Below are 24558 nucleotides of genomic sequence, written 5' to 3'. Positions count from 1 at the left end.
ACGCTTTTCCAAAGAAGACATCCAGATTGCTAACAGACACATGAAAAGACATTCATCATCACTCATCATCAGGGAAATACAAATCAAAACCACAATGAGATACCACCTCACACCTTTCAGAATGGCTAAAATTAACAATTCAGGAAACAACAGATGTTGGTGAGGATGCAGAGAAAGGGGACCCCCCCCCCTCTTGCACTGCTGGTGGTAATGCAAACTGGTGTAGCCAGTCTGGAAAACAGTATGGAGGTTCCTCAAAAAACTAAAAATAGAACTACCCTATGACTCAGTAATTGCACTACTAGGTGTTTATCCAAAGGATACAAAAATGCTAGTTCTAAGGGGCACATGTACCCTAATGTTTATAGCAGTGCTATCAACAATAGCCAAAGTATTATGGGGCTCCGTGCTGACATTGTGGAGCCTGCTTGGGATCTTTTATGTCTTCCTCTCTCTCTGCCCCTCCTCTACTCATGCTGTCGCTCTCTCTCTCTCTCTCTCTCTCACACACAAAATAAATAAGTAAAACTTAAAAACAATAAGAAATTTACATAATGTGTCCAGATACACGGTAAATAAATATCAAGTGCCTTTTAATATATCAGAAATTAGTCAGGAAATATGATTTTTAAAATAACACTTTGACAATAGCAACCACATACAAAATAGACCCTAAAATAATGTCATAAAAATGTGTATGGCCTACATATGCCATACATGACAAACTTTGACCAAAATGACAAAAGTTTATCAAAGAAGGCTTGAATAAATGAAGAAATACATCCTCTTTGTGGATGAAAAGTCTTAATTATATAGAAATGCCAGTTGTACCCCCATATTAATAAATACATTTCACACAGACACACACATACACACACAGACAATAACCAAAGAATGGAAAAAGTCCAAATGTCCATCTACTGATGAATGGACAAAGAAGATGTGATATACATACACAGTGGACTATTACTCGGTGATGAAAAAGAATGAAATCTTGCCATTTGGAAGAATGTAGGTGGAACTAGAGTATATTATGCTAAACAAAATAAGTCAGTCAGATAAATACAAATATCATGATTTCATTCACATGTGTAATTTAAGAAACAAACAATATAAACATAGGGGAAGGTGAGCAAAAATAAGATAAAAACAGAGAGGGAGGCAAACCATAAAAGACTCTTAGAGAACAATTGAGGGTTGCTGGAGGGGAGGTGGCAGGGGATGGGCTAAATGGGTGATGGGCATTAGGGAGGCCACCTGTTGGGATGAGCACTGGGTGTCATATGTAAGTGACGAATCACTAAATTCTATCCCTGAAATCATTATTACACTACATGGTTAACATAACTTGGATTTAAATTTAAAAAAGAAATTTGAAAAAACAAATTAATATTAGGTCTGATAGTCTTGTGTTTTAAAATTATGGGACAATAAAAAACACAATGAATCAATATGAATTATTTTATTTCTACTTAACTTCATGGATGCCATGCATTGTTTAAGTGTTATGAAAAATAAGCTTTTTATAAAGGAAATCTCTCATGAGTTAATCTACAGGGGACAGTGCTTGGCTGAATTCCATCTCATTGGAGAACTGAATGGACAATAAAAAAAACAGCAATCCCAAAGCTCTGGCCCAGAGCTAAAGAAAGGTAAAAACTGGTTTCCAGAATTTCTATCAATATTAAAATGACATATCTCATCTGAATTCATTTACACAACAAATTTTCCTTTGCATCATCTGAATGTTCTGTCCTGTATACAAACAAGAAACTACCATCTTGAAAGAATCCCATTGTGAGAAGTCTTTTGGTGGTAATCACTAATCAGTGATTTCTCTAGGACAAACAGCACTGCACTCATCACCTGAAAAAAAAAACAAAGGAGGCAGAAATCCTAGCAAACCTTGTCTCTACACTTCCACATGGTGTACTCCCTCCACCCCTTCCCACACTGAACTGTATGTGCTAACCTGTGGCTGTGTGTGCAGTCGGCCAGCATTCAGAATGCTGGGCATCATGCTTGGTGCTGGAACTCAACAACATACCTGGACCAGCTTTCGTGGACCACCTTTCACAAGCAGAATTTGTACTTCCAGTTTGGAAGGAGGTTTAAAAGTCCTTTAGTCTGGCCACTGAAATACCCTGCACAATTATTTTCTAGGTGATAATCCAGCCTAAGATTGAGCTCTGCATGGATGGAGCACACCTAGTGCTAGAAAGGGTGTGGGTCACTGGCTTTAATCTCCATCGCTGGCAGGACAGCTGAGCTCAGGCACCTCCAGCTCCTAGCTGTGTGAACACTAACAAGTTATAACCTTCTCCTCCTGAGGGAAAATAACAATACCTTCCTCAAAATAAAATTGTGAGCATTGAGTGAAGTGATGCATTGAGCCCCTAAGGAAGTGTAGAGTACATCATTATAACAAGAAATGGTAGACATTACTATTTCTGTTGTTATGTCATGTATTTGGTCCTACGTCCACCCTTGGAAACCACAGGTAAAGTTTGCTCCCTCTTCTATATAAAAGACTTGACTGCGTGAAACAGTGACTCTCCAGACTACACTGGTACATTTCATTTCTTTGATTTTCATATAATATGGACTTGATAACAGTCATTTAGGTGCTAGCAAGTCAGTGTGCCCTACCATCCAGTAGGATTTTGTCCTTTCACTGTCATGGACTGAGAGACTTCTCTCGTTAAAAGAACTCAGAAAATCAGCATCACAGATGAAGCAAACACCTCTCCTGCAGTGATCAAATTAGCTGCTAAAGGAAGCTTCACAGTTTACGTGTGCTTGGGCTGCCCCCACCCCAAGCGAGGACACAACCTTGTCTGCCTCCCTAAAATAGAGCTCCATGAAATCCTTAATTTCTTATCTTCCCAACTGTTACCTACAGTTTTCCAAAAGCTATAGTTGAAGAAGATCATAAATCTATGAGTTAAGAGAAAAGAAGAGAAGCAGTAGGAAGGGGAACAAGGAGAAGAAAACCAATACTTGCCTGTAGTAGAACAGAAAGTACAGGAGTAGATGTCAAAACTCAAATCCCTGACCCCTATATGACACTGCTTTTCCTTTGCCTTCAGAATTTATGTTCAAGAAAATCCTGCTGAGGTTCCTTGAATTAATTTTATTAATATGGTAGGATTTCCCCCACACACACACACATTTCTCTTTTAATTTAAACTCTTAGCTTATTCCCTATGGTTTCATTTCTTAGACTGAAATTTTGTCTTCCATGATCTGTATTCATGCAGATTGATGGCTGTTTTTCAGATAAAGTGACAAGGAAGTTTCATGTAAGTAGGAGGCCTTTGTGATAGCTGTCATCACAATTCAACTCATAAGCACTAGTGAGGAGCTGAACTCCCATGTATCCCACTCTGAGAACCAGATTTCGCAGTTTAGGCGAAATTATGCATTTCATTTATTTAGAATAAGAACTTTCATAATAATATAGATCTAAGATATGTAAGCTATTACTTGATAGACATGAACCTGTCCATGTTGGTTCATTGACACTGACTGACAATGAGATCAATGGGAAAAGCAAAGGCCTGACGTGTCATCAGTTCAATATTTTATAGTGTCTCTACCATGTGCTGTGCACTATTCTATGTGCTGGGGAGACATTAGCGAACAAAACAAGCAAGCATCTCTACTCCCATACAGTTTACATTATGGGGAGAGAAGATAGATAATGAATAAATAAATTATATAGTATGTTAGAAAGTAGACTAGGATCAGGGAAACTGGGAATGTTGGATGTAGTTTATAGCATAAACTAGGGTCACCAGAATAAGTCTCATTGAAAAATGACATTAAGCAAAGACATGAAGGAAATGAAGGGTTGGGGAGAAATGGACTGTGTTCAAGGTAAGGAAGCAGGGGGAGCAATGCAGCCAAAGAAGGAGAATGGCTGGTGGAATTCAGTCCTAACAAGGAGGTTGATGGAGCTATTTCAGAGCTAGTGGAGAAGAGTGTAGGAGGAGAGGATGTTATCAGAGAGTTAATAGGAGTACAAATCATACTGGATCTCCCATGCCATTGTAAAAACTTTGGCTTTTTCTTCAGAAAATACTTTCAGATTTCCCACTAATAAGTATCTCTGGGAATAAGTCTCTGAGGTCAAGAAAGCTTCCTTCTTCAGCCCAGCCACTTGTAGTCCCAAGAGAAATGCAGATTAATAATGTTCATCTCCCAACCTGTATCTTCTCTACCTTCAGACACAGTATCACCAATGCAGTCAAAGGGTCTGGATCCTCTAGAATGTCATACTTTCTCAGTAAGAGCATTGGGGAGAATACATATTTTTAAGGGCAACACTCATGGGGTGGAGATGAGGGAATCTAGGTGGTAAATATGGAAGGTAGCACCTGACAGAGTAAGGGGCTCAGATTTCAGAGAGGAACATAGTTGATGGAAACTCTGTCCTTGGGTCCAGATCTGTACTTGTTTCCAAAGCAGTATGTCAATCAGTCCCATTGTAAGAAATACCTTATGTGGTAAAGCTACCAACAGACATTCATAAGGACATATCTGGCAGGAAGTTAAATAGATGAGTCTAGAGGGTTGAAAAGATGGTGGAATTGAAAACACAATTTAGGAGCTATGTTTTTATAGATATTTAAAGCCTGGAACTGGAAGAAAGAGGCCAGAAGAGGCCCAAAAGTGAATAAGGAGACAGAGGAGGAGTCAACCAAGGAAGCTAAGAGAGAGTTCATCAGTGATAGCAATGGGAGAGTGTGGCAGGTCCTGGGAGCAAGGGGAAGAATGCGTTTGGAGTAAGAAAAGAGGAATCAACCATTCTAAATCTTGCTGAGAGGTCAAGTAACTTAAGGACTGAGGACTGAATGTTGGTATAGATGAGAGTATTTTCAGTGGCATGATTAGGGCAAAAGCATGATTGAGATTTCAAAAGAGCATGGACCATAATGGACAGTGAGTGATGGAGGCAATTAACTTTTTGAAGGATTTGCCATAAAGCATAGAAAAGTAGAGGAATAGTTGCAGAAGGCTGTTGGGACAGGTTAGTTTATTAGGGATATCATCCATCTGAGGCTAAGGTTTTAGATGGCTGAGACCTCACAATTTTAGATAGTTAGGATCTTACATATTTTAGATGCCCAAATATTATTCAGATAACCCAAGATGAACTGGGATATCTGAGATTCAACATGAACTATATATGTTCCAGAAGAATTACTCAAAGTGGCTATAGTAGCACTGAGATTATTCAAGCAAAATCATCAAGAAGATCCAACCTGGGGAAAGATATGGAAACATTGAGAGGTATGGCCATATCTGGACAAAAGATGTGCTGTTTGTAACAGAAAAAAGAGTAAGTGAAGACTTAATCTTGTAAGAGAAGGACATCTTCCAGTTTTCATTTTTTTAAAAAGAGTTGAAAAAAATAGAAAAACTCATATAAGTATGGAGAATAGGATGCCCCACATTTTGAATTCAATTCAGCAGACAGGCAGGGTCAGCATTGCCTGAGGTTTGAGTGAGACAGAAATGCAAATTCTCATGTTTCACTCCAAAACTAAAGACAGTCTCTGGGGTGGAGCCCAGAAACCTGTGACTTACCTGGCTCTCCAGGTGACCCTTAACCATGTGAAAGTTTCAGAAACTCAAGTCTCAAGTACATAAAAAATGTTCTACATAAAGAGGGAAAAGATTTGTCCCTTTACACTAGACCACTCATCTATCAGAATACTTTATGATTAGTAGAAACAAGGAGGTAATTAGCACATACACAGAATATGAAAAGGACACTGTAGCAAACACTTAGAGAGCAGTCATGAAGCAATAATCTTGAAACAGACCATACACTCAGATGTGGGCTGGTGCTATACAGAACTACTAAAAAGAAAACATCATTTCTCCTCCCAAGGTATTTACAATTGTTAAGAGAAAATATGTCATAAAAAGTAGAAAACACCTTAAGACAATATCCACATAAGGGCTAGATCATCCTGTTTATATATTTCAGAAGATATAAAATAATGAGTGTTAGAATACTTGAGAAATGTGGTGGTGAAGGCAGTACATTTTCCACTGAGACCTGGAGATATTTGGACAAGAAGGAAAGACATCAGGAGAGAAGAGGCCTGGGGCTTTAGGTCAAGGAAAGGACATGTAAGAAGGTAGAAGTGACCACGAGGTGGGCAGCCCAGGAGAGAGGGCACCGGGTGCTGGTGAGCAGTGGGAGCCCTGTTTTATAGGTGGGAGGGTCCTGCTGTGGAAGTTCTTGATAAGCAGGCACAGATGGACAGATGTGATGCAGCAGGAAATGAGATGTTAGAGGAGCCTGAGCATGGCAGGGCCGGGCCCAGTGCAGATGCTTTCAGCATGAATCACAGCAATCAGAGGGGGAGGTAAGGTGCTGATGGAATAAGCTGTTGATGGAATAAGCTGGGAGCGAGCTGACAGAAGTCCATAGAAGGTAACTGTGAAGATGGGGAAGACAGAAAGGAGCAAGACTTTGTAAGAAAATAAGTGTCAGAGCCCTTGGTCTGGATTTGCAGAATGAAGGAAGCAGATGCATCAATGTTTTCAGCCCACATCCTAGGAGGATACTGGAAGAAAGAACTTTTATTCACAAAGTGTTGACATGGAAGGGAACCACTTGGGAAGGACAGCATATTGCCCTCCCTGGCCTTCACTCTCCAATAATTAATATACTTGTTCACTTTGAGGCAAACTCAGTCTTTCATATGACAAACACTGGGCATTCAACAGAGAAGACAACTAGATGCGGTCTCTGCCACAAGGCACCGTCTGGTCTTAAGATGACTCCACCATCAACTAAATACCTTCAATAAATATTTACACAAGATGAATGTGATTACACCTCCTACATCACAACTGTAGTGAATTCTACAAAGATGCTATCACAGGAAATAAAAGGTAGGTTTGGTTTAATCAAAGAAGCAAAGGAAATCTCCCAAAGAAAGTTACCAACCGCTTTGAGGTAGGGAGATGAGCACAGGGACTCAGGGAAGGGAGGCCACGCAGCTGGGGTGGCAGGGAGCAGAAAATGAGTGATTCAAGGTGAAGTTGGTGAGATGCCACAAGCTCAATAAAAACTGAGCTCTGTAGGACATGGTTGGAATTTCTGAATTTTCATAATACCAATGTCCTCCAGACACTTATTTGTAAACAAGGAAGTGATATAATCAGATTTTCTTTTTTGACAAGATTTTGGCTGCGGTGTGGAGAACACACTGATGGGGCAAGGGTGGGCATATTAAACTCTTTAGAGGCTCACTGTGCTTCAGTCACGACTGTGTAGATGGGCAGGAGCATTTACTGAGCTCCCACTCTTAGTGTGCGAAGCCCTAAACTAAGAGATGCAGCCTCTGCCTTCAAAGGCTCATGCTTTTGTGATACAGATTCACAAACAAGTATTTCTACCATCCCACAATCCCAGTTTCTCTTTTACGTGCAAAGAACTCCAGGAAGCCTCGCTGTTCCCTGCCTTCTCTCATCTCTGTGTCTCACACTGTGACCCTTTTTGACGTCCAGCTCTTGTACCTCCCATTGCTGTTCTAGGTTTTCACTCATTCTCCATATCGATTGTTCAGGGGAACCCACTGGCAAGAGACAGGGTCCAGCGTTCTGTCTTCCTCGGCTCCCGATAGTGAGCAACTCCCCCTCATGATGGCCCCTCTCTTACAGCACACCAGGACCTAGAATGAACTGCAGCAGGACCCCGGACTTTGTCCTGGCAGGGCTGTCCAGGGGCCCAGGGAACAGGCCAGTCCTCTTTGGTGTCTTCCTAGTACTCTACCTGGTAAGCCTCTTAGGAAACGCGCTCCTTCTGCTGGCCATCGGAGCTGACGTGCGCCTCCACACTCCCATGTACTTCTTCCTCAGCCAGCTCTCCCTGGTGGATCTCTGCTTCACTTCCACCACAGCCCCCAAAATGCTTGAGGATCTATGGACCAGCCACGGATCCATCTCTTTCTCTGGATGTCTGTCCCAATTATATTTCTTTGCTGTTTTTGCTGATATGGACAGCCTGCTTTTGACTGCCATGGCTATCGACCGCTATGCTTCCATCTGCCATCCTCTGCACTACCCACTGCTAATGACACCTTGTAGATGTGGGCTGCTGGTGGGCGGGTTGTGGGGGGTGGCCCATTTTGTCTCTCTGGTGCACATCTTGTTTCTATCCCAGTTGTATTTCTATACTAACCAAGAGATTCCCCACTTTTTCTGTGATTTTGCTCCACTTTTTCGTCTTTCTTGCTCAGATACCCACCCTAATGAGATCCTAATGATGCTTCTGACCGGGTTGTTAGGAATTGGCCCTCTCCTCTGCATCATAAGCTCTTATACCCATATCTTCCAGGCTGTGGCTAGGGTTCCATCGGCACAGGGGAAGAAGAAAGCCCTGGCCACATGCAGCTCCCACCTCTCCATGGTCATCCTCTTCTACAGCACAGTCTTTGCCACCTACCTGAAGCCACCATCAACCTCTCGCTCTGTGGGGGCGCTGGCTGCCGCTGTCATGTATACCCTGGTAACTCCCACTCTCAACCCTTTCATTTATAGTCTGAGAAACAAGGATGTGAAGAGTTCACTGAAAAGGGTTCTGGGCATAGAGGGTTCATGGGATTATGACTAATCCCCATAAACAAGCACTTTGGACAAAATCACTCTCCATATCATATTTACAGAGCAAGTCAGTTAACACTAAGGCTGGAATGGAGCATTACATAGTCTAGGGGAAAGAACACTGAACTAGAAGTAAAGAGAACTAAAATCTAGTCCCACCCCAGGGCGGGGGGTGGGGAGGTTGTTTCTTTCTTTCTTTCTCTAGATAGATATAATGGTAAGGATCTTCATTATTAATCTGTTGATAGAAATGGCAATGATAAAAAAATGGCAGTAGGGATGGCAACAGATGATCAATTTTTGATAGTATTAGTGTTAGAAAGCAATTTAAAGAACAGTTAATCCAAGATAGATAGATAAATAGACAGATAAATGCTTATATGAATACAGCATTTTTCTTTCTCTGAATGTCTACCCTTCAGCTGGATACTGGCTGCCACTGAACAACAGCATATTGAGGGTAATACACACACACATACAACATAATAAAATATGTATATTTAGGTATATTATATAGATATGCTATACCTAAAGGGGTTTTCCCCATATAAGTTTTATTCATGACTTTAGTTCTGTAAAAATAAAGTTGTCTACAAATTAGTCAATGAATAGATTCTTCTTTCTCTCATAGACGGTCATGGTTGCTGCAGAGAAAGGGTTATTACATCATGTGATAAGAGATGACACTCTAGGGGTGCCTGGGTGACTCAGTCAGTTGAGCATATGACTTCAACTCAGGTCATGATCTCACAGTTCATGAATCCGAGCCTCATGTCGGGCTCAGTGCTGAGAGCTCAGAACCTAGAGCCTGCTTCAGATTCTGTGTCTTCCTCTCTCTCTATCCCTACCCCGGTCACACTCTGTCTCCCTCTCTCAAAAATAAATTAACGTTAAAAAAAGAGAGAAAATACACTCCAGTTCAGTCACTATGACATGTCCGCTGGTCTCTCTCTACATACCATGCATGATGTTAAGGCAGAGAATACATGTCACATCTCTTTGTGGTGCTCCTGTGATCATGTGGTTGCACATTATGCATTGTGTAGTGCCTGATGATTAATTCTGTTCAGAAGAACAACTCAAGCTACAATGGATTAGAAAGAACCCTAAATTGGGAAGACTAAACTTGACATTCTCAGGCTGGGGTTTCTGTTCAGCAATGCAGATGACCAATTCTTAGCCTGGACTTACTTCCTGGATCATCTAGAAGTCAATCCTGTGTTTTCATATCCAACCTAATGACCTGTCATGGCATATATTCAGAAGTTATTTTGAAATGAATGAATAGACAATCTGAGTTCACATCCCTTCTGGCTTCCCAAGCAGTTTCTCCTGGTCCCCAGGATCTGTGAATACAGGCTTTTTTCTTTCCCTGAATGTCCCCCCTTCAGCAGGATATTAGATGGCACTGAACAATAACTTATCAGAGGAAATCCAACCACTGGATGTTGTGAAGGTGAACAACAGAGGTCAAAAGTCCACTAAAGGATCAGGAAGCCAGTAAGGGTAACAATAATCCAGGGAATCAGTAGTAAAATGTAACACCAAGTTCATTCAGTGCTTAATTGGAGGACATATTATAGGATTCCTGAGAACCAGAACCAAAGCTGAAATCTGGCCTGGGAATATTAAGTGAAGATAAAGGAGAATAGATGGATACAGAGAAACTTTACATCATAAGAATTGGTTTTTGAGAGCTAATAGAACCCCCTTTCTGAACTGTCTTTTGATTGTTATTGATAGTATATAACCTTGGCTAAAGGTAAGATGGGAAGAATAGAATTATGTCTCCTAAATTAAAAAACAAAACAAAACAAAACACAGACATATGACTTGTGTACCTTCCTCCATGAGTTGTGCATTGGTAAAGATCCACACTTGTGACCAGGGATTTTGGAACAAGGAGTTGACAGTAGCTGTCACTAGTCACTTCTCATGCCTGTCCAGCACCACAGCACCCATTACTATCCACCACCATCATTTCCCTCGTTACCTTTCAACAAAATATAAGCTAATTCTACACCATCTATTGAGCAATTTACTATGAAGAAGTTATTGTGAGAAGCACTGAAAAGGGTGATCCACTGGCACCACTGAACCTTAGATAGAGGTGCACTGTTTATTATCATAACAGTCTAGTAAAGTGTTTTCCAGAGCTCTTCTAGAGCTATTTTGGTCAGTCTGTAGTTGCTTATTGTTTCTGTTGTGTTTTGGCGGGGCTGAGCATTGGGACCATCTAGCCCTCCATCTAACTGACATTATACCTTTTCTTTACATTGTATAAAGGAATATCCTATGTGATATAACGTATAATGTATTGACCTCGTTTTAATGATGAATATTTTTAATATTTCCATTGTTAGAGGCACTCCAAAGAAAGAAACCTTCAAAAGTTGTAAATCAAGGTTAAATTAATGTCCTGATAATGTCAGTACTACTATATTTATCCATCCAAATGTTAATTGTAACTCTGCATGCCTAAGTTTCCTCTGAGGCTTCCTTTTCTATGTGTTCAGTTTAGGTTAAGTATATATCAATAAGAATTGTTCTCCCTTAAAAGAACTTAATGCATTCCCAAATCCCCAACTAGGAATCCCAGATAAAATTCACTACTTCACTACAAAATATGTTCCCTCCTTATTCCTTCATTGAGCAAGATCTCATCTGCTCTGCCTCAGATAATGAGAACACAGAAGTCTCCTTGCAATGCCTCTCCCATGCTGTGTTCGAACCTGTGCAAAGGGAAACACATTCAATCCTCACTTTCTGTGATCTGATGGCATAATAGAGTACTAATCCAGAATCATTTGTCCAGAACAGGCAAATAGAACAGTGAAACTCCACATCTACAGGCTGGAAGGTTAAGAATCTCACGATCAGAGACAGCTCAAGGATACACACTAAATTATCCTTAAAGGTTTTATGTTAAATAATAAGAAATTATTGGATTTGAGGACAAAAGACAGTTAAATATTAACATTACATATGGTTCAACCTATACATGGGCACAGATTATGCTAAATGTTTCATTCTAACTACAGCCATAGGCTGAGTCTCTAACTGTTTTGAAAAGAATTCTTAGAAAATGTGATCTTTTAGGAATTATTTCAGTGAGTGCTCTTCCATAAACCACCTGCCCCATTTCCAGGGCATTAGCATTCACTAAAGTTTTCCATCAGGCTTCTCTTCTTTGGCAATCTGAAAGTGACTTTGTAGCATCCTCAAAGAAAAGGTTTCTGTGAAGCAGCAAATCCTAATCTCTGAGTGTCCCAACTTCTTCAAGCTGAGTTCCCTTTACATGAAAAACATAAATGCCAGACCTTGCTTTCATGAATTTTCAGAATGAAAAGACCTGAGGTATTCTTTCAGTTTGGGTGTCATATATCTATTCCTAATAATTTTCCACCCTAAAGCCTGAGGCACACCTTGTTAAAAGTGTGGGGCCCACCCACACAGCCTTTGCAGATACATCTGGGCTGCCTGTCCTGGCAGCAGTCCTCCAGGTCTCAATTAGCAAGTACAACACTGTATACCTTCTTAAAATACACCACACATCCGCCAGGGACCAAACACTATCCAAAACAGGAAAAGAGAGCCACTGCAGACAACTGAATTGAAGGAAAAAGAGGCAATAATGCGACAGAGCACATGGAACTCACACCAGAGACACTCCATGGAAGTGCCAGCTCCTGGGAAACAGGAAACGCTGCACTGCGGGCACTTCAGGACTTCCTCATAAGGTAAGTGCCTACAAGAGCAGGAAATGCTTTGACTTTACTAACATACAGAAATAGACACAGAAAGTTAGAAAAAAATGAGATGACAGAAAAATAGATCCCAAATGAAAGAATAGAACCAAACCACAGCAAAATATCTGAGCAAAATAGATACAAGGAATATGCCTGATAGATAATTTACAGTAATGCTCATAAAGATACTCACTGGACAGGGTGGGAGCCAAGATGGTATAACAGCATGGAAGTTTTTGTGTGTCTCGCGTCCATGAAATGCAGCCAGACCAACACTAAACCATCCTACACACCTAGAAAAGTGATCTGAGGATTAACACAACAAACTGCACAACCTGAACCACAGAATTCAGCAGGTACACAGCGAAGAGAGGTGAAGTGGGGAAGAGAGAAGCTGCGGCAGGCAGGAAGGTGCTTTTGCAGGCAGAGACAGGACAGATACTGCGCAGGGGATTAGAATACGGGAAAAGTACCCCTCCCCAAAAGCAGCTGGAGAGAAAGTGGAAAATTGGAAACAGGCACAGGGACTAAGCTAAAAAGGGAGAAAGGAGAAAGGAGAAAAGAGACGGTTTAAATTCCATTAAGACATAAACAGGGAGAGTGCAGAGTCTGCAACTCCGCAGCTCGATACCTGGCGGTGCTCTGGTGGGAAGGGTGAAGCCCCAGGAGCAGAGTGGGGTCTGGGAGGTTCTCAGGCCACACGGGGAAAAGCGGTTCCACTGCTGGAAGGACGTTTGGTAGACATGTTGAAGCCACCTGGTCCCAGCAGACCCCAGAAGGTGGCCACATTAGCTGGTGCTGGGGCAAGGTCATTAAGGGTGAAGCCTGGTGTCTGATGTGTGTTGTGATTTTCATAATCCCTAAAACGCTGCTGCCACACTGTCTTGCGAACATTTTCTGGGAAGGGTTGCCACCTGGCTGCAGTCTCGGGGCACCGGCAACAACAGGGTCCAGTGGGCATTCCTGGGTGCAGCCGACATTCGGCCATTGTTCATTGGGCCATTGCTCGGTGAGACCCTCCCACAGAGGGGCAGACCGGGTCAAAGCCTCAGTCCTTCAGAAGTAAGGGGCTGGGAAAAACGGCCGCATCTGAGACAAAACTTGGGAGAGAGGTACTGCCTGGGGCCTGGTCACAGAGAGTGAAAACACGGGGAATGGACGAGAGCTGAAGACAGGACAGATGCATGATTGCTGCTCTGGGAGAACAGACTGGGTAGCTGGGTGGCACCACTTTCACCATTCCCGCGCATGCACACTTACAAGCGCTGCAACAATCCACCCCCGTAGGCTAGCAGCACCACCTAGGGGAGAGTGGAGAGATTACATGGAGCCCTACCCAACTGGGCCAAATTTGCTCTTCAAGAACACAAGTCTCACCGCCAGCTTAATTTATTGACTATGAAGAGCTATGTAGACTGACTTCTAGGGGAAAAGGAAGCAATTTCAGTCCTACTTCAATCTGTTAGCAGGTTCATCTATTCAATTTCCTTCTTTTTTTCCTTCTCTTTTTCCTTTTTCTCTTTTACACTTCTTTTCTTTTTCTTGAATACAGAAAGAGAAGCAACTCATTTTTATTTTCAATTTTCATTAAAAATATATGTCTTTAATTTTTATTACTATATTTTTTACTTACATGTAAATTTTTTCAAATTCTATTTTACTTCCATCATTTTATTTTAGTCTACTTCAGTGTACTCACTTTTTCAAATTTTCAAACATTTTTCTTTTTTCTTTCTTTTTCTTTTTCCTTTTTCCTTTCTTTACTTTTTCTTGAATACATAAATAGAAAATCTTCATTTTTACTTTCAATTTCTTTTAAAAATATTTTTATTTAATTTTTATTATCATATACATTTTTCTTTTATGTAATTTTTTTTTCAAATTCTATCTTACTCCCATCATTTTATTTCAGTCTACTACAGTGTATTCACTTTTTCAAATTTTCAAACAATTTCTTTTTTCATTTTTATCTTTTTTCTTTTTCATTTCTTTTCATTTTTCTTAAATACAGAAAATGAAAAAAATTATGTTTCCTTTAATTTTTATTAAAAATATTTTTCTTTCATTTTTTCCTCCTATATTCTCTAATTTTGGGTATATTTTTTCAAATTCTATTTTACCCACATCATCTCATTTTAGTCTACCTTAGTGTATTCATTTTTTCAAATTCTCAAACGGTTTCCTCTTTTTTCTCCCCCCCCCTTTTTTTTTCATTTCTCTAATCTGTCAAACTACTTTCAACACCCAGACCAAAACACACCTAGGATCTAGCATCATCTATTCGACTTCTGTGTGTGCTTCTAATTTTTAATTTTAATGTTTTTAAATTTTAATTTCTGTAATTTCAACTTTTCTACCTCATTAACTCCTTTTCTCCCTTCAAAATGACAAAGTGAAGGAATTCACCGCAAAAGAAAGAGCATGAAGACACGACAGCCAGGGATTTAACCAACACATATACAAGCAAGATGTCTGAACCAGAATTTAGAATCCTGATAATAAGAATACTAGCTGGAGTCTAAAATAGATTAGAATCCCTTTCTACAGAGATAAAAGAAGTCAAAAATAGCCACAGAGATTAAAAATGCTATAACTGAGCTGCAATTATGGATGGATGCAGCAGCAGCAAGGATGGATGAGGCAGAACAGAGAATCAGCCATATAGAGAACAAACTTATACAGAATAATGAAGCAGAAAAAAAGAGGGAGATTGAGGCCAAAGAGCACGAGTTAAGAATTAGAGAAATCAGTGACTCATTAAAAAGGAACAACATCAGAATCATAGGGGTCCCAGAGGAGGAAGAGAGAAAAATAGGGGTAGAAGGGTTATGTGAGCTAATCATAGCAGAAAACTTTCCTAACCTGGGGAAAGACACAGACATCAAAAGCCAGGAAGCATAGAGGACTCCCATTAGATTCAACAAAAAGCGACCATCTACAAGGCATATCATAGTCAAATTCACAAAATACTCAGGCAAGGAGAGAATCATGAAAGCAGCAAGGGAAAAAAAGTCCCTAACCTACAAGGGAAGACAGATCAGGTTTGCAGCAGACCTATCCACAGAAACTTGGCAGGCCAGAAAGGAGTGGTGGGATATATTCAGTGTGCTGAATCAGAAAAATAGGCAGCCAAGAATTCTTTATCCAGCAAGGCTGTCATTCAAGAGATAAAGAGTGATAAAAAGTTTCCCAGACAAATAAAAATTAAAGGAGTTTGTGACCACTAAACCAGCCCTGCAAGAAATTTTAAGGGGGACTCTCTGAGGGGAGAAAAAATGAAAAAATATATATATATATATATATATATATACACACACATACATACACATACACACCAAAAGCAACAAAAGATTAGAAAGGATAAGAGAACACCACCAGAAACTCCACCTCTACAAACATCATAATGGCAATAGATTCATATCCTTCAGTACTCATTCTAAATGACAACAGACTCAATGCTCCAATCAAAAGACATAGGGTAACAGAATAGATAAGAAAACAAGATCCATCTATATGTTGTTTACAAGAGACCCACTTTAGACCTAAAGACACCTACAGATTGAAAATAAGGGGATGGAGAACCATCTATCATGCTAATGTTCAACAAAAGAAACCTGGAGTGGCCATACTTACATAAGACAATCTAAACTTCATTTTTTGTATTTTTTTCATTTTTTAATGTTTTTTAATCTAGAATTTAAAATAAAGACTGTATCAAGAGATGCAGAAGGGCATTATATCATAATCAAGGGGTCTATCCACCAAGAAGACCTAACAATTGTAAACATTTATGTGCCAAATGTGAGAGCACACAAATATATAAATCAACCACACACATAAAGAAACTCATCGATAGTAATACCATAATAGTAGGAGACTTCAACACCCCACTCACAACAATGGACACATCATCTAATCAAAAAATCAACAAGGTGGGGCGCCTGGGTGGCGCAGTCGGTTAAGCGTCCGACTTCAGCCAGGTCACGATCTCGCGGTCCGTGAGTTCGAGCCCCGCGTCAGGCTCTGGGCTGATGGCTCGGAGCCTGGAGCCTGTTTCCGATTCTGTGTCTCCCTCTCTCTCTGCCCCTCCCCCGTTCATGCTCTGTCTCTCTCTGTCCCAAAAAAAAAAAAAAAAAAAATGTTGAAAAAAAAAAAAAATCAACAAGGAAACAATGGCTTTGAATGACACACTGGACCAGATGGACTTCACAGATATATTCAGAACATTTCATCCTAAAGCAGCAGAATATACATTCTTCTCCAGTGCACACGGAACATTCTCCAGAATAGACCATATACTGGGACACAAATCAGCCCTAAGTAAGTACAAAAAGATTGAGATCATACCATGCATATTTTCAGACCACAATGCTATGAAACTCAAAATGAACCACAAAAAAATTTGGAAAGGTAGGAAATACTTGGAGACTGAAAACATCCTACTAAAGAATGAATGGGCTAACCAAGCATTTAAAGAGGAAATGAAGAAGTACATGGAAGTCAATGAAATTGACACCACCACAACCCAAAACCTCTGGGACAGAGCAAAGGCCATCATAAGAGGAAAGTATATAGCAATCCAGGCCTTCCTAAAGAAGGAAGAAAGATCTCAGATACACAACCTAACCTTACGCCTTAAGGAGCTCGAAAAAGAACAGCAAATAAAACCCAAAACTAGCAGAAGACAGGAAATAATAAAGATTAGAGCAGAAATTAATGCTATTGAAACCAAAAAACAAACAAACAAACAAACAAAAAACAGTAGAACAGATCAATGAAACCAGAAGCTGGTTCTTTGAAAGGATTAACAAAATTGATAAACCACTAGCCAGTTTGATCAAGAAGAAAAAGGAAAGGACCCAAATAAGTAAAATCAAGAATGAAAAAGGAGAAATCACAAACAACACAACAGAAATAAAAACAATAATAAGAGAATATTATGAGCAATTATATGCCAATGAAATGGGCAATCTGGAAGAAATGGACAAATTCCTACAAACGTATACACTACCAAAACTGAAACAGGAAGAAATAGAAAATTTGAACAGACCCATAAACAGTAAGGAAATCGAATTAGTGATCAAAAATCTCTCAAAAAACAAGAGTCCAGGGCCAGACAGCTTTCCAGGGGAATTCTACCAAACATTTAAGGAAGAGTTAACACCTATTCTCTTGAAGGTGTTCCAAAAAATAAAAATGGAAGAAAAACATCCAAACTCTTTCTAGAAGCCAGAATTACCTTGATTCCAAAACCAGACAGAGACCCCACTAAAAAGGAGAACTATAGACCAATTTCCCTGATGAACATGGATGCAAAAATCCTCAACAAGATATTAGCCAACCGGATCCAACAATACATTAAAAAAAATTATTCACCACAACCAAGTGGGATTTATACCTGGGATGCAGTGCTGATTCAATATCCACAAAACAATTAACGAGATTCATCACATCAATAAAAGAAAGGACAAGAACCCTATGATCCTCTCAATAGATACAGAGGAAGCATTTGACAAAATACAACATCCTTTCTTGATAAAAGCCCTCAATAAAGTAGGGATAGAAGGATCATACCTCGAGATCATAAAAGCCATATATGAATGACCCAACACTAATATCATCCTCAATGGGGAAAAACTGAGAGCTTTCCCCCTAAGGTCAGGGACAAGACAGGGATGTCCACTCTTGCCACTGTTACTCAACATAGTATTGGAAGTCTTAGCCTCTGCAATCAGACAACACAAAGAAATGAAAGGCATCCAAACTAGCCGGGAGGAGGTCAAATTTTCATAGTAGCTATCAAGGCAGTATGGTACTGGCACAAGAACAGACACTCAGATCAATGGAACAGAATAGAGAACCCAGAAATGGACTCACAAACGTATGGCCAACTAATCTTTGACAAAGCAGGAAAGAATATCCAATGGAATAAAGACAATCTCTTCAGCAAGTGGTGCTGGGAAAACTGGACAGCGACATGCAGAAGAATGAACCTGGACCACTTTCTTACACCATACACAAAAATAAACTCAAAATGGATGAAAGACCTAAACGTAAGACAGGAAGCCATCAAAATCCTCAAGGAAAATACAGGCAAAAACCTCTTTGATCATGGCCGCAGCAATTTCTTACTCAACACGTCTCCAGAGGCAAGGGAAACAAAAGCAAAAATGAACTACTGAGACCTCATCAAAATAAAAAGCTTCTGTACAGTGAAGGAAACAATCAGCAAAACTAAAAGGCACCCGACAGAATGGGAGAAGATATTTGCAAATGACATATCAGATAAAGGGTTAGTATCCAAAATCTATAAAGAACTTACCAAACTCAACACCGAAAAAACAAATAATCCAGTGAATAAATGGGCAAAAGACATGAATAGACACTTCTCCAAGGAAGACATCCAGATGGCCAACAGACACAGGAAAAGATGCTCTACGTCACTCATCATCAGGGAAATACAAATCAAAACCACAATGAGATACCACCGCACACCTATCTGAATGGCTAACATTAACAACTCAGGCAACAACAGATGTTGGTGAGGATGCGGAGAAAGAGGATATCTTTTGCATTTTTGGTGGCAATGCAAGCTGGTGCGGCCACTCTGGAAAACAGTATGGAGGTTCCTCAAAAAATTAAAAATAGAACTACCCTACGACCCAGCAATTGCACTACTAGGCATTTATCCACGGGAAAAAGGTGTGCTGTTTCAAAGGGACACATGCACCCCCATGTTCATAGCAGCACTATCAACAATAGCCAAAGTATGGAAAGAGCCCAAATGTCCATAGATGGATGAATTAATAAAGAAGATGTGGTATATATATATATATATATATATATATATATATATATATACAATGAAGTATTACTCAGCAATCAAAAAGAATGAAATCCTGCCATTTGCAACTGTGTGGATAGAACTGGAGGATATTATGCTAAGTGAAATTAGTCAGTCAGAGAAAGACAGATATCATATGACTTCGCTCATATGAGGACTTTAAGAGACAAAACATATGAACATAAGGGAAGGGAAATGAAAATAATATAAAAACAGGGAGGGGGCAAAACATAAGAGACTCATACATATAGAGTACAAACTGAGGGTTAATGGAGGGGTTATGGGGGGGGGTGGCTAAATGGGTAAGGGGCATTAAGGAATCTACTCCTGAAATCATTGTTGTACTATATGGTAATTAATTTGGATGTAATTTTAAAAAATAATAATAACATAAAAGCAAAAAAAAAATAATTAATTTAATTCTATTTCATGTCAGGAGAAGGGAAGAGGCAGAAAGGAAAATGAAAGACAATTTTTTCCTTGATTTCTCTAAAGTATATGGGTAGTATATGTGAAATACAGAAAGAAACATACACAAGTAAATTCTGGAATAAAATACATAAATGAATTCTGGAATGGCTTTGCAAAAAATAAAAATTAAAAAATTAATTAATCTTTGAAAAGCAGGAAAGAACATCCAATGGGGAAAACACAGTAACTTCAAAAAATGCTTTTTAGAAAATTGGACAGCTATACACAAAAGAAGGAAAGTAGGCCACATTCTTACACCATACACAAAAATAAATTCAGAAGGCATTAAAGACCTAAATATGAGGCCTGAAACCATAAAGGTCCTAGAACAGAGGACAGGCAGTAATTATTCTGACATCAGCTGTAGCAGTTTCTTACTAGATATGTCTTCTGAGGCAAGGGAAATAAGAGAAAATATAAACTATTGGGACATCATCAAAATAAAAAGCTTCTGCACAGTAAAGAAAAAAATCAACAAAACTAAAAGGCAACCTATGGAATGGAAGAAGATATTTGAAAATGACATATCTGATAAAGGAATTGTGTCCAAAATATATAAAGAACTTATAAAACTCAACACCTAGGGATGCCTGTATAGCTCAGTTAGTTAAGTGCCAACTTCGACTCAGGTCATGATCTCGTGGTTCATGAGTTCAAGCCCCATGTCAGGCTTTGTGTTGACAGTTCAGAGCCTGGAGCCTGCTCGGATCCTGTGTCTCCTCTCCCTTTCCCTCCCCTGCTCTTGCTCTGTCTCTCTCTCTCAAAAATAAAAATAAACATTAAAAAAATTATAAAACTCAACACCCAAAACACATATAAAACAACCTAAAAATGGGCAGCAAATATGAATATACATTTCTCCAAAGAAGACATCCAGATGGCCAATAAACACATGAAAAGATGGTCAACACTACTCAAAACCAAGGAATACAAATCAAAACTATGATGAGATATGACTTCACATCTGTCAGAATGGCTAAAATTAATGACACAGGAAACAACAGATGTTGGCCAGGTTGCAGACAAAGAGAACCCTTTTGCACTGTTGGTGGGAATGCAAACTGGTTATAGCCACTCTGGGAAACAGTATGGAGTTTCCTCAAATAGTTAAAAATACAACTACCCTATTATCCAGTAATCACACTTTTTATCCAGAAATTTTTAAAAGCACTAATTCAAGAAATACATGCACACCTATACTTATAGCCAACATTATTTACAATAGCCAAATTATGGAAACAGCATCTTTCTGTAGTGGGTAGGCTTTTGTCTATTACACACCCTTTCACTACAATTTCACCTTTCAAGATTCCTGGCTTTACCCGAGTGTCTCCACTTTAACTCATTACATGTGATGATCTTAGCTTTGTCTTCTATAAACAAAGTTGCCTAGAACATTGAAATCACTTGGGAAGTGATCAAAGGTCCTCATTTTTATATTTTATTTTTTAAATATAATTTATTGTCAAATTGGCTTGCATACAACACCCAGTTCTCATCCCAACAAGTGCCCTCCTCAATGCCCATCACCCACTTTTCCCTCTCCCCCACACCCCATCAACCCTCAGTTTGTTCTCTGTATTTAAGAATCTCTTATGGTTTGCCTCCCTCCTTCTCTGTTTGTAACTATTTTCCCCCTTCCCATCCCCCATAGTCTTCTGTTAACTTTATTAAGATCCACATATGAGTGAAAACATACGATATCTGTCTTTCTCTGACTGATTTATTTCACTTAGCATAATACCCTCCAGTTCCATCTACATTGCTGCAAATGGCATGATTTTATTCTTTCTCATTGCCATTGTATATATAAACCACATCTTCTTTATCCATTCATCAGTTGATGGACATTTAGACTCTTTCCATAATTTGGCTGTTGTTGAAAGCACTGCTATAAACATTGGGGTACATGTGTTCCTATGAATCAGCACTCCTGTATCACTTGGGTAAATTCCTAGCAGTGCTATTGCTGGGTCATAGGGTAGATCTATTTTTAATTTTTTGAGGAATCTCCACACTGTTTTCCAGCCTCAAGACATTTTTAAAAAGAACATTCTATAAGATGTTCTTATAAAAGAAAACAATATTAATTAATATATAGTTTGTTCAATGGGGGGAAAGTGGAAGAATAGGTCATATATAGGAGGGAACTTGGAATTTTATGGAGCTGGTATCACATTTGTGAAGAAAGGATCACTAGTGTGTCTGCAGAGACACAAAGTAGAGCCAGGGATGGCTGATACTCTCACAGCATGTAAACAGTCTATAGTTCCATGTTAAATAACAGTGGCGAGAGTGGACATCCCTGCTGTGTATCCAACCTTAGGGGTACAGCTCACAGTTTTTCCACATTGAGAATGATATTAGCTGTGGGTCTTTTGCATATGACCTTTATGATCTTGAGTTATGTTCTTCTGTCCCTAATTACTGGAGGTTTTTATCAAGAAAGAATGCTGTATTTTCTCAAATGTTTTTCTTGCATCGATTGAGAGAACCATATGGTTCTTATTCCCTCTTTTCTCATTGTGGTGCACCACAGTGATTGATTTGCTAATATTGAACAAGCCCTGCATCCCAGGAATAAATCCCACTTGATTGTGGTGAATAATTCCTTTAATGTACTCTTCAATTCAATTAGCTGTATAGAGTTCAGAACTTTTGCGTTGATGTTCAAAAGGGATATTGCTCTGTGGTTCTCCTTTTTAGTGGGGTCTTTGTCTGCTTTTGGAATCAAGGTATTTCTGGCCTCATAGAATTAGTTTGGAAGTTTTCCTTCCATTTCTATTTTTTGGAACAGTTTCAAAACTATAGGTATCAATTCTTCTTTAAATGTCTGGTAGAATTTCCCTGGGAGGCCATTTGGCCCTGGACTCTTGTTTGTTTGGAGATTTTTGATTACTAATTCAATTTCTTTACCAACTATGAATCTGTTCGAACTTTCTATTTTTTCCTGTTTAAGTTTCAGTAGTTTATATGTTTCTATGAATTTATCCATCTCTTCCAGATTTCCCAAATTGTTGACATTAATTGCTCATAAATTCTCTTACCATTTTTTTGTATTTCTGTGGTGTTGGTTGTGATCTATCCTCTTTCATTCGTGATTTCATCTATTTGGGTTCTATTTTCTTTTGAGAAGACTGGCTAGGGGGTTATCAGTTTTGTTAATTCTTTCAAAAAATTCCTAGTTTTGTTTATCTCTTCTACTATTATTTTGATTTCCATGTCATTTACTTCAGCTTTAATCTTTATTATTTCCCTCCTTCTGCTGGTTTTTGCCCTTTATTTGTTGTTCTTTTTCCAGCTTCTTTAGATGTAAGGTTAGGTTGTACATTTCAGACTTTTGTTCCTTCTTGAGGAAGATCTGAATTGCTATATACTTCCTTCTTATAACTGCTTTTGCTGCAGCCCAGAGGTTGAGGACTATGGCATTTTCATTTTCATTGGGAACAATGGAACTCAAGATAGCAACACCCAAGAGGAATTGTCTTGAATTGCATGTATGGGAAAGTATCCTGTTTATTCTCACAGCGATCCTGCTCACACCCAGGGGACACTCTCTCCGTGTTTATATGTCTAAGGTCTGTGGCTCCTGAGAGGCAGGGAGAATTTCAGAAGGAGACAAAGACGTTTCTGAACATGAAGAGCTCATGCTGCAATCCCAATATGAACAGTCACTTCAAATATCTTTCCTTCCATTTACAGCTGTTGGGAGTGTAAACTTGAAAAGCTGGGCAGGCTGTGAATCCGACAATCAGGTAAGAGAATGCCTTAGGACTCGGGCTGAGAGGACCCCATATTTTCTGCATGCTTGTTTATATGCAACTAAGTGCCCAGATCTAGAGCTGGTTTCCTATATTATGATGGATTCCTGATTGCGTTTGTGGATTGTGAAGGCTCTTTATACACTTTTATTGCCATATCTCATTCACACCTCAGGAGGCCTGGTTCTCTAAATGTTCCCCAGAGTAAATATGTAATCTCTCAGCATTAAAACTGCAGTGAAATAAATGACTGAGTAAGGACAAGTCTGATTAGAAATTGTCTTTAAATGTTAGAAAAAGGTTTCTTCCTCAAATGAATTTTTGACCCAATTTTGTTTGGTGAGTCAGAGAACCCAAAACGATATCTGCCATAGCATTTGTATCTTACACAGGAGAGGTAGGATTAACAGTGTGAAAAAATACTGTCAAATAAAGCTAGTCTGACCTGCATGAAGCCAGCCTTTTACAGATGTACAGCACAGATCAGGTATGTTCTCTAAATTCCTTCAAATCTACAGCCTAGAATCCCCCAGGCTATGGAGAAGTACTGCCTCATCAACCCACTCCTTTATTCCTCTCACATCAAATCTTTCTATTCTCCTCTCAGGGATTTCCCAAGCTTAGAAAAAAATCCCCTTTTTGTAGGAGGCACTCCATGTCTGCATCTCCATTCAGATTTCCTTCCATTGTTTTCATTCTCTCCTTGTCTATGTTCCTTAATTAAAAACCCTTCAGGGGCTTTCTTACAAGGTCTGGAGGTAGCAGTCTGGACGCCCATTAAAGTTTTATCAGACAGTAGATGTGCACAGCCAGAGAAGATGGTAGGTTGGCTACGTGCTCTGAGTCTCTGGGAGAAAGAAACATATTAATGACAATCAAATAAGGGGAAAAAATGGTGGACCAATGGCCCATAACCAACAGTTCACCATAATATCTAATAGTCTAATGAGGCAAATCCTATAAAAGGTCTGATGTGGGGACTGTGTAAAACAACAATGCTCTCCCTCAAAGTACCATTGTGTAGACGGGAGAATCCTCCACTACAAAGTCTCTGATTCTCAACAGAGGTACGCTCCAGAGAGTAATTCATCCTTTCTCTTAAGCC

The 24558-nt window shown here is 39.4% G+C and overlaps 1 protein-coding gene across 1 annotated transcript; it reads left to right on the top strand.

Annotated features, from left to right (window-relative positions):
• Positions 1–7702: 7702 nt before the first annotated feature.
• On the top strand, positions 7703–8687 carry LOC131515512 (olfactory receptor 1M1-like). The gene has a single exon (XM_058736217.1). It carries the CDS (start codon positions 7703–7705, stop codon positions 8636–8638), a length of 936 nt encoding a protein of 311 aa, XP_058592200.1. The 3' UTR covers positions 8639–8687.
• Positions 8688–24558: the final 15871 nt, after the last annotated feature.

The sequence above is a fragment of the Neofelis nebulosa genome, chromosome 6 (genome assembly GCF_028018385.1).
Source record: "Neofelis nebulosa isolate mNeoNeb1 chromosome 6, mNeoNeb1.pri, whole genome shotgun sequence".
NCBI lineage: Eukaryota > Metazoa > Chordata > Mammalia > Carnivora > Felidae > Neofelis > Neofelis nebulosa.
The sequence above is the reverse complement of the archived record's forward strand: the minus strand, read 5'-3'. Positions and strand labels throughout refer to the sequence as shown.

Coding starts and splice junctions, on each gene's coding strand:
- LOC131515512 (XM_058736217.1), top strand. CDS start 7,703: ATGAACTGCAGCAGGACCCCGGACTTTGTCCTGGCAGGGCTGTCCAGG.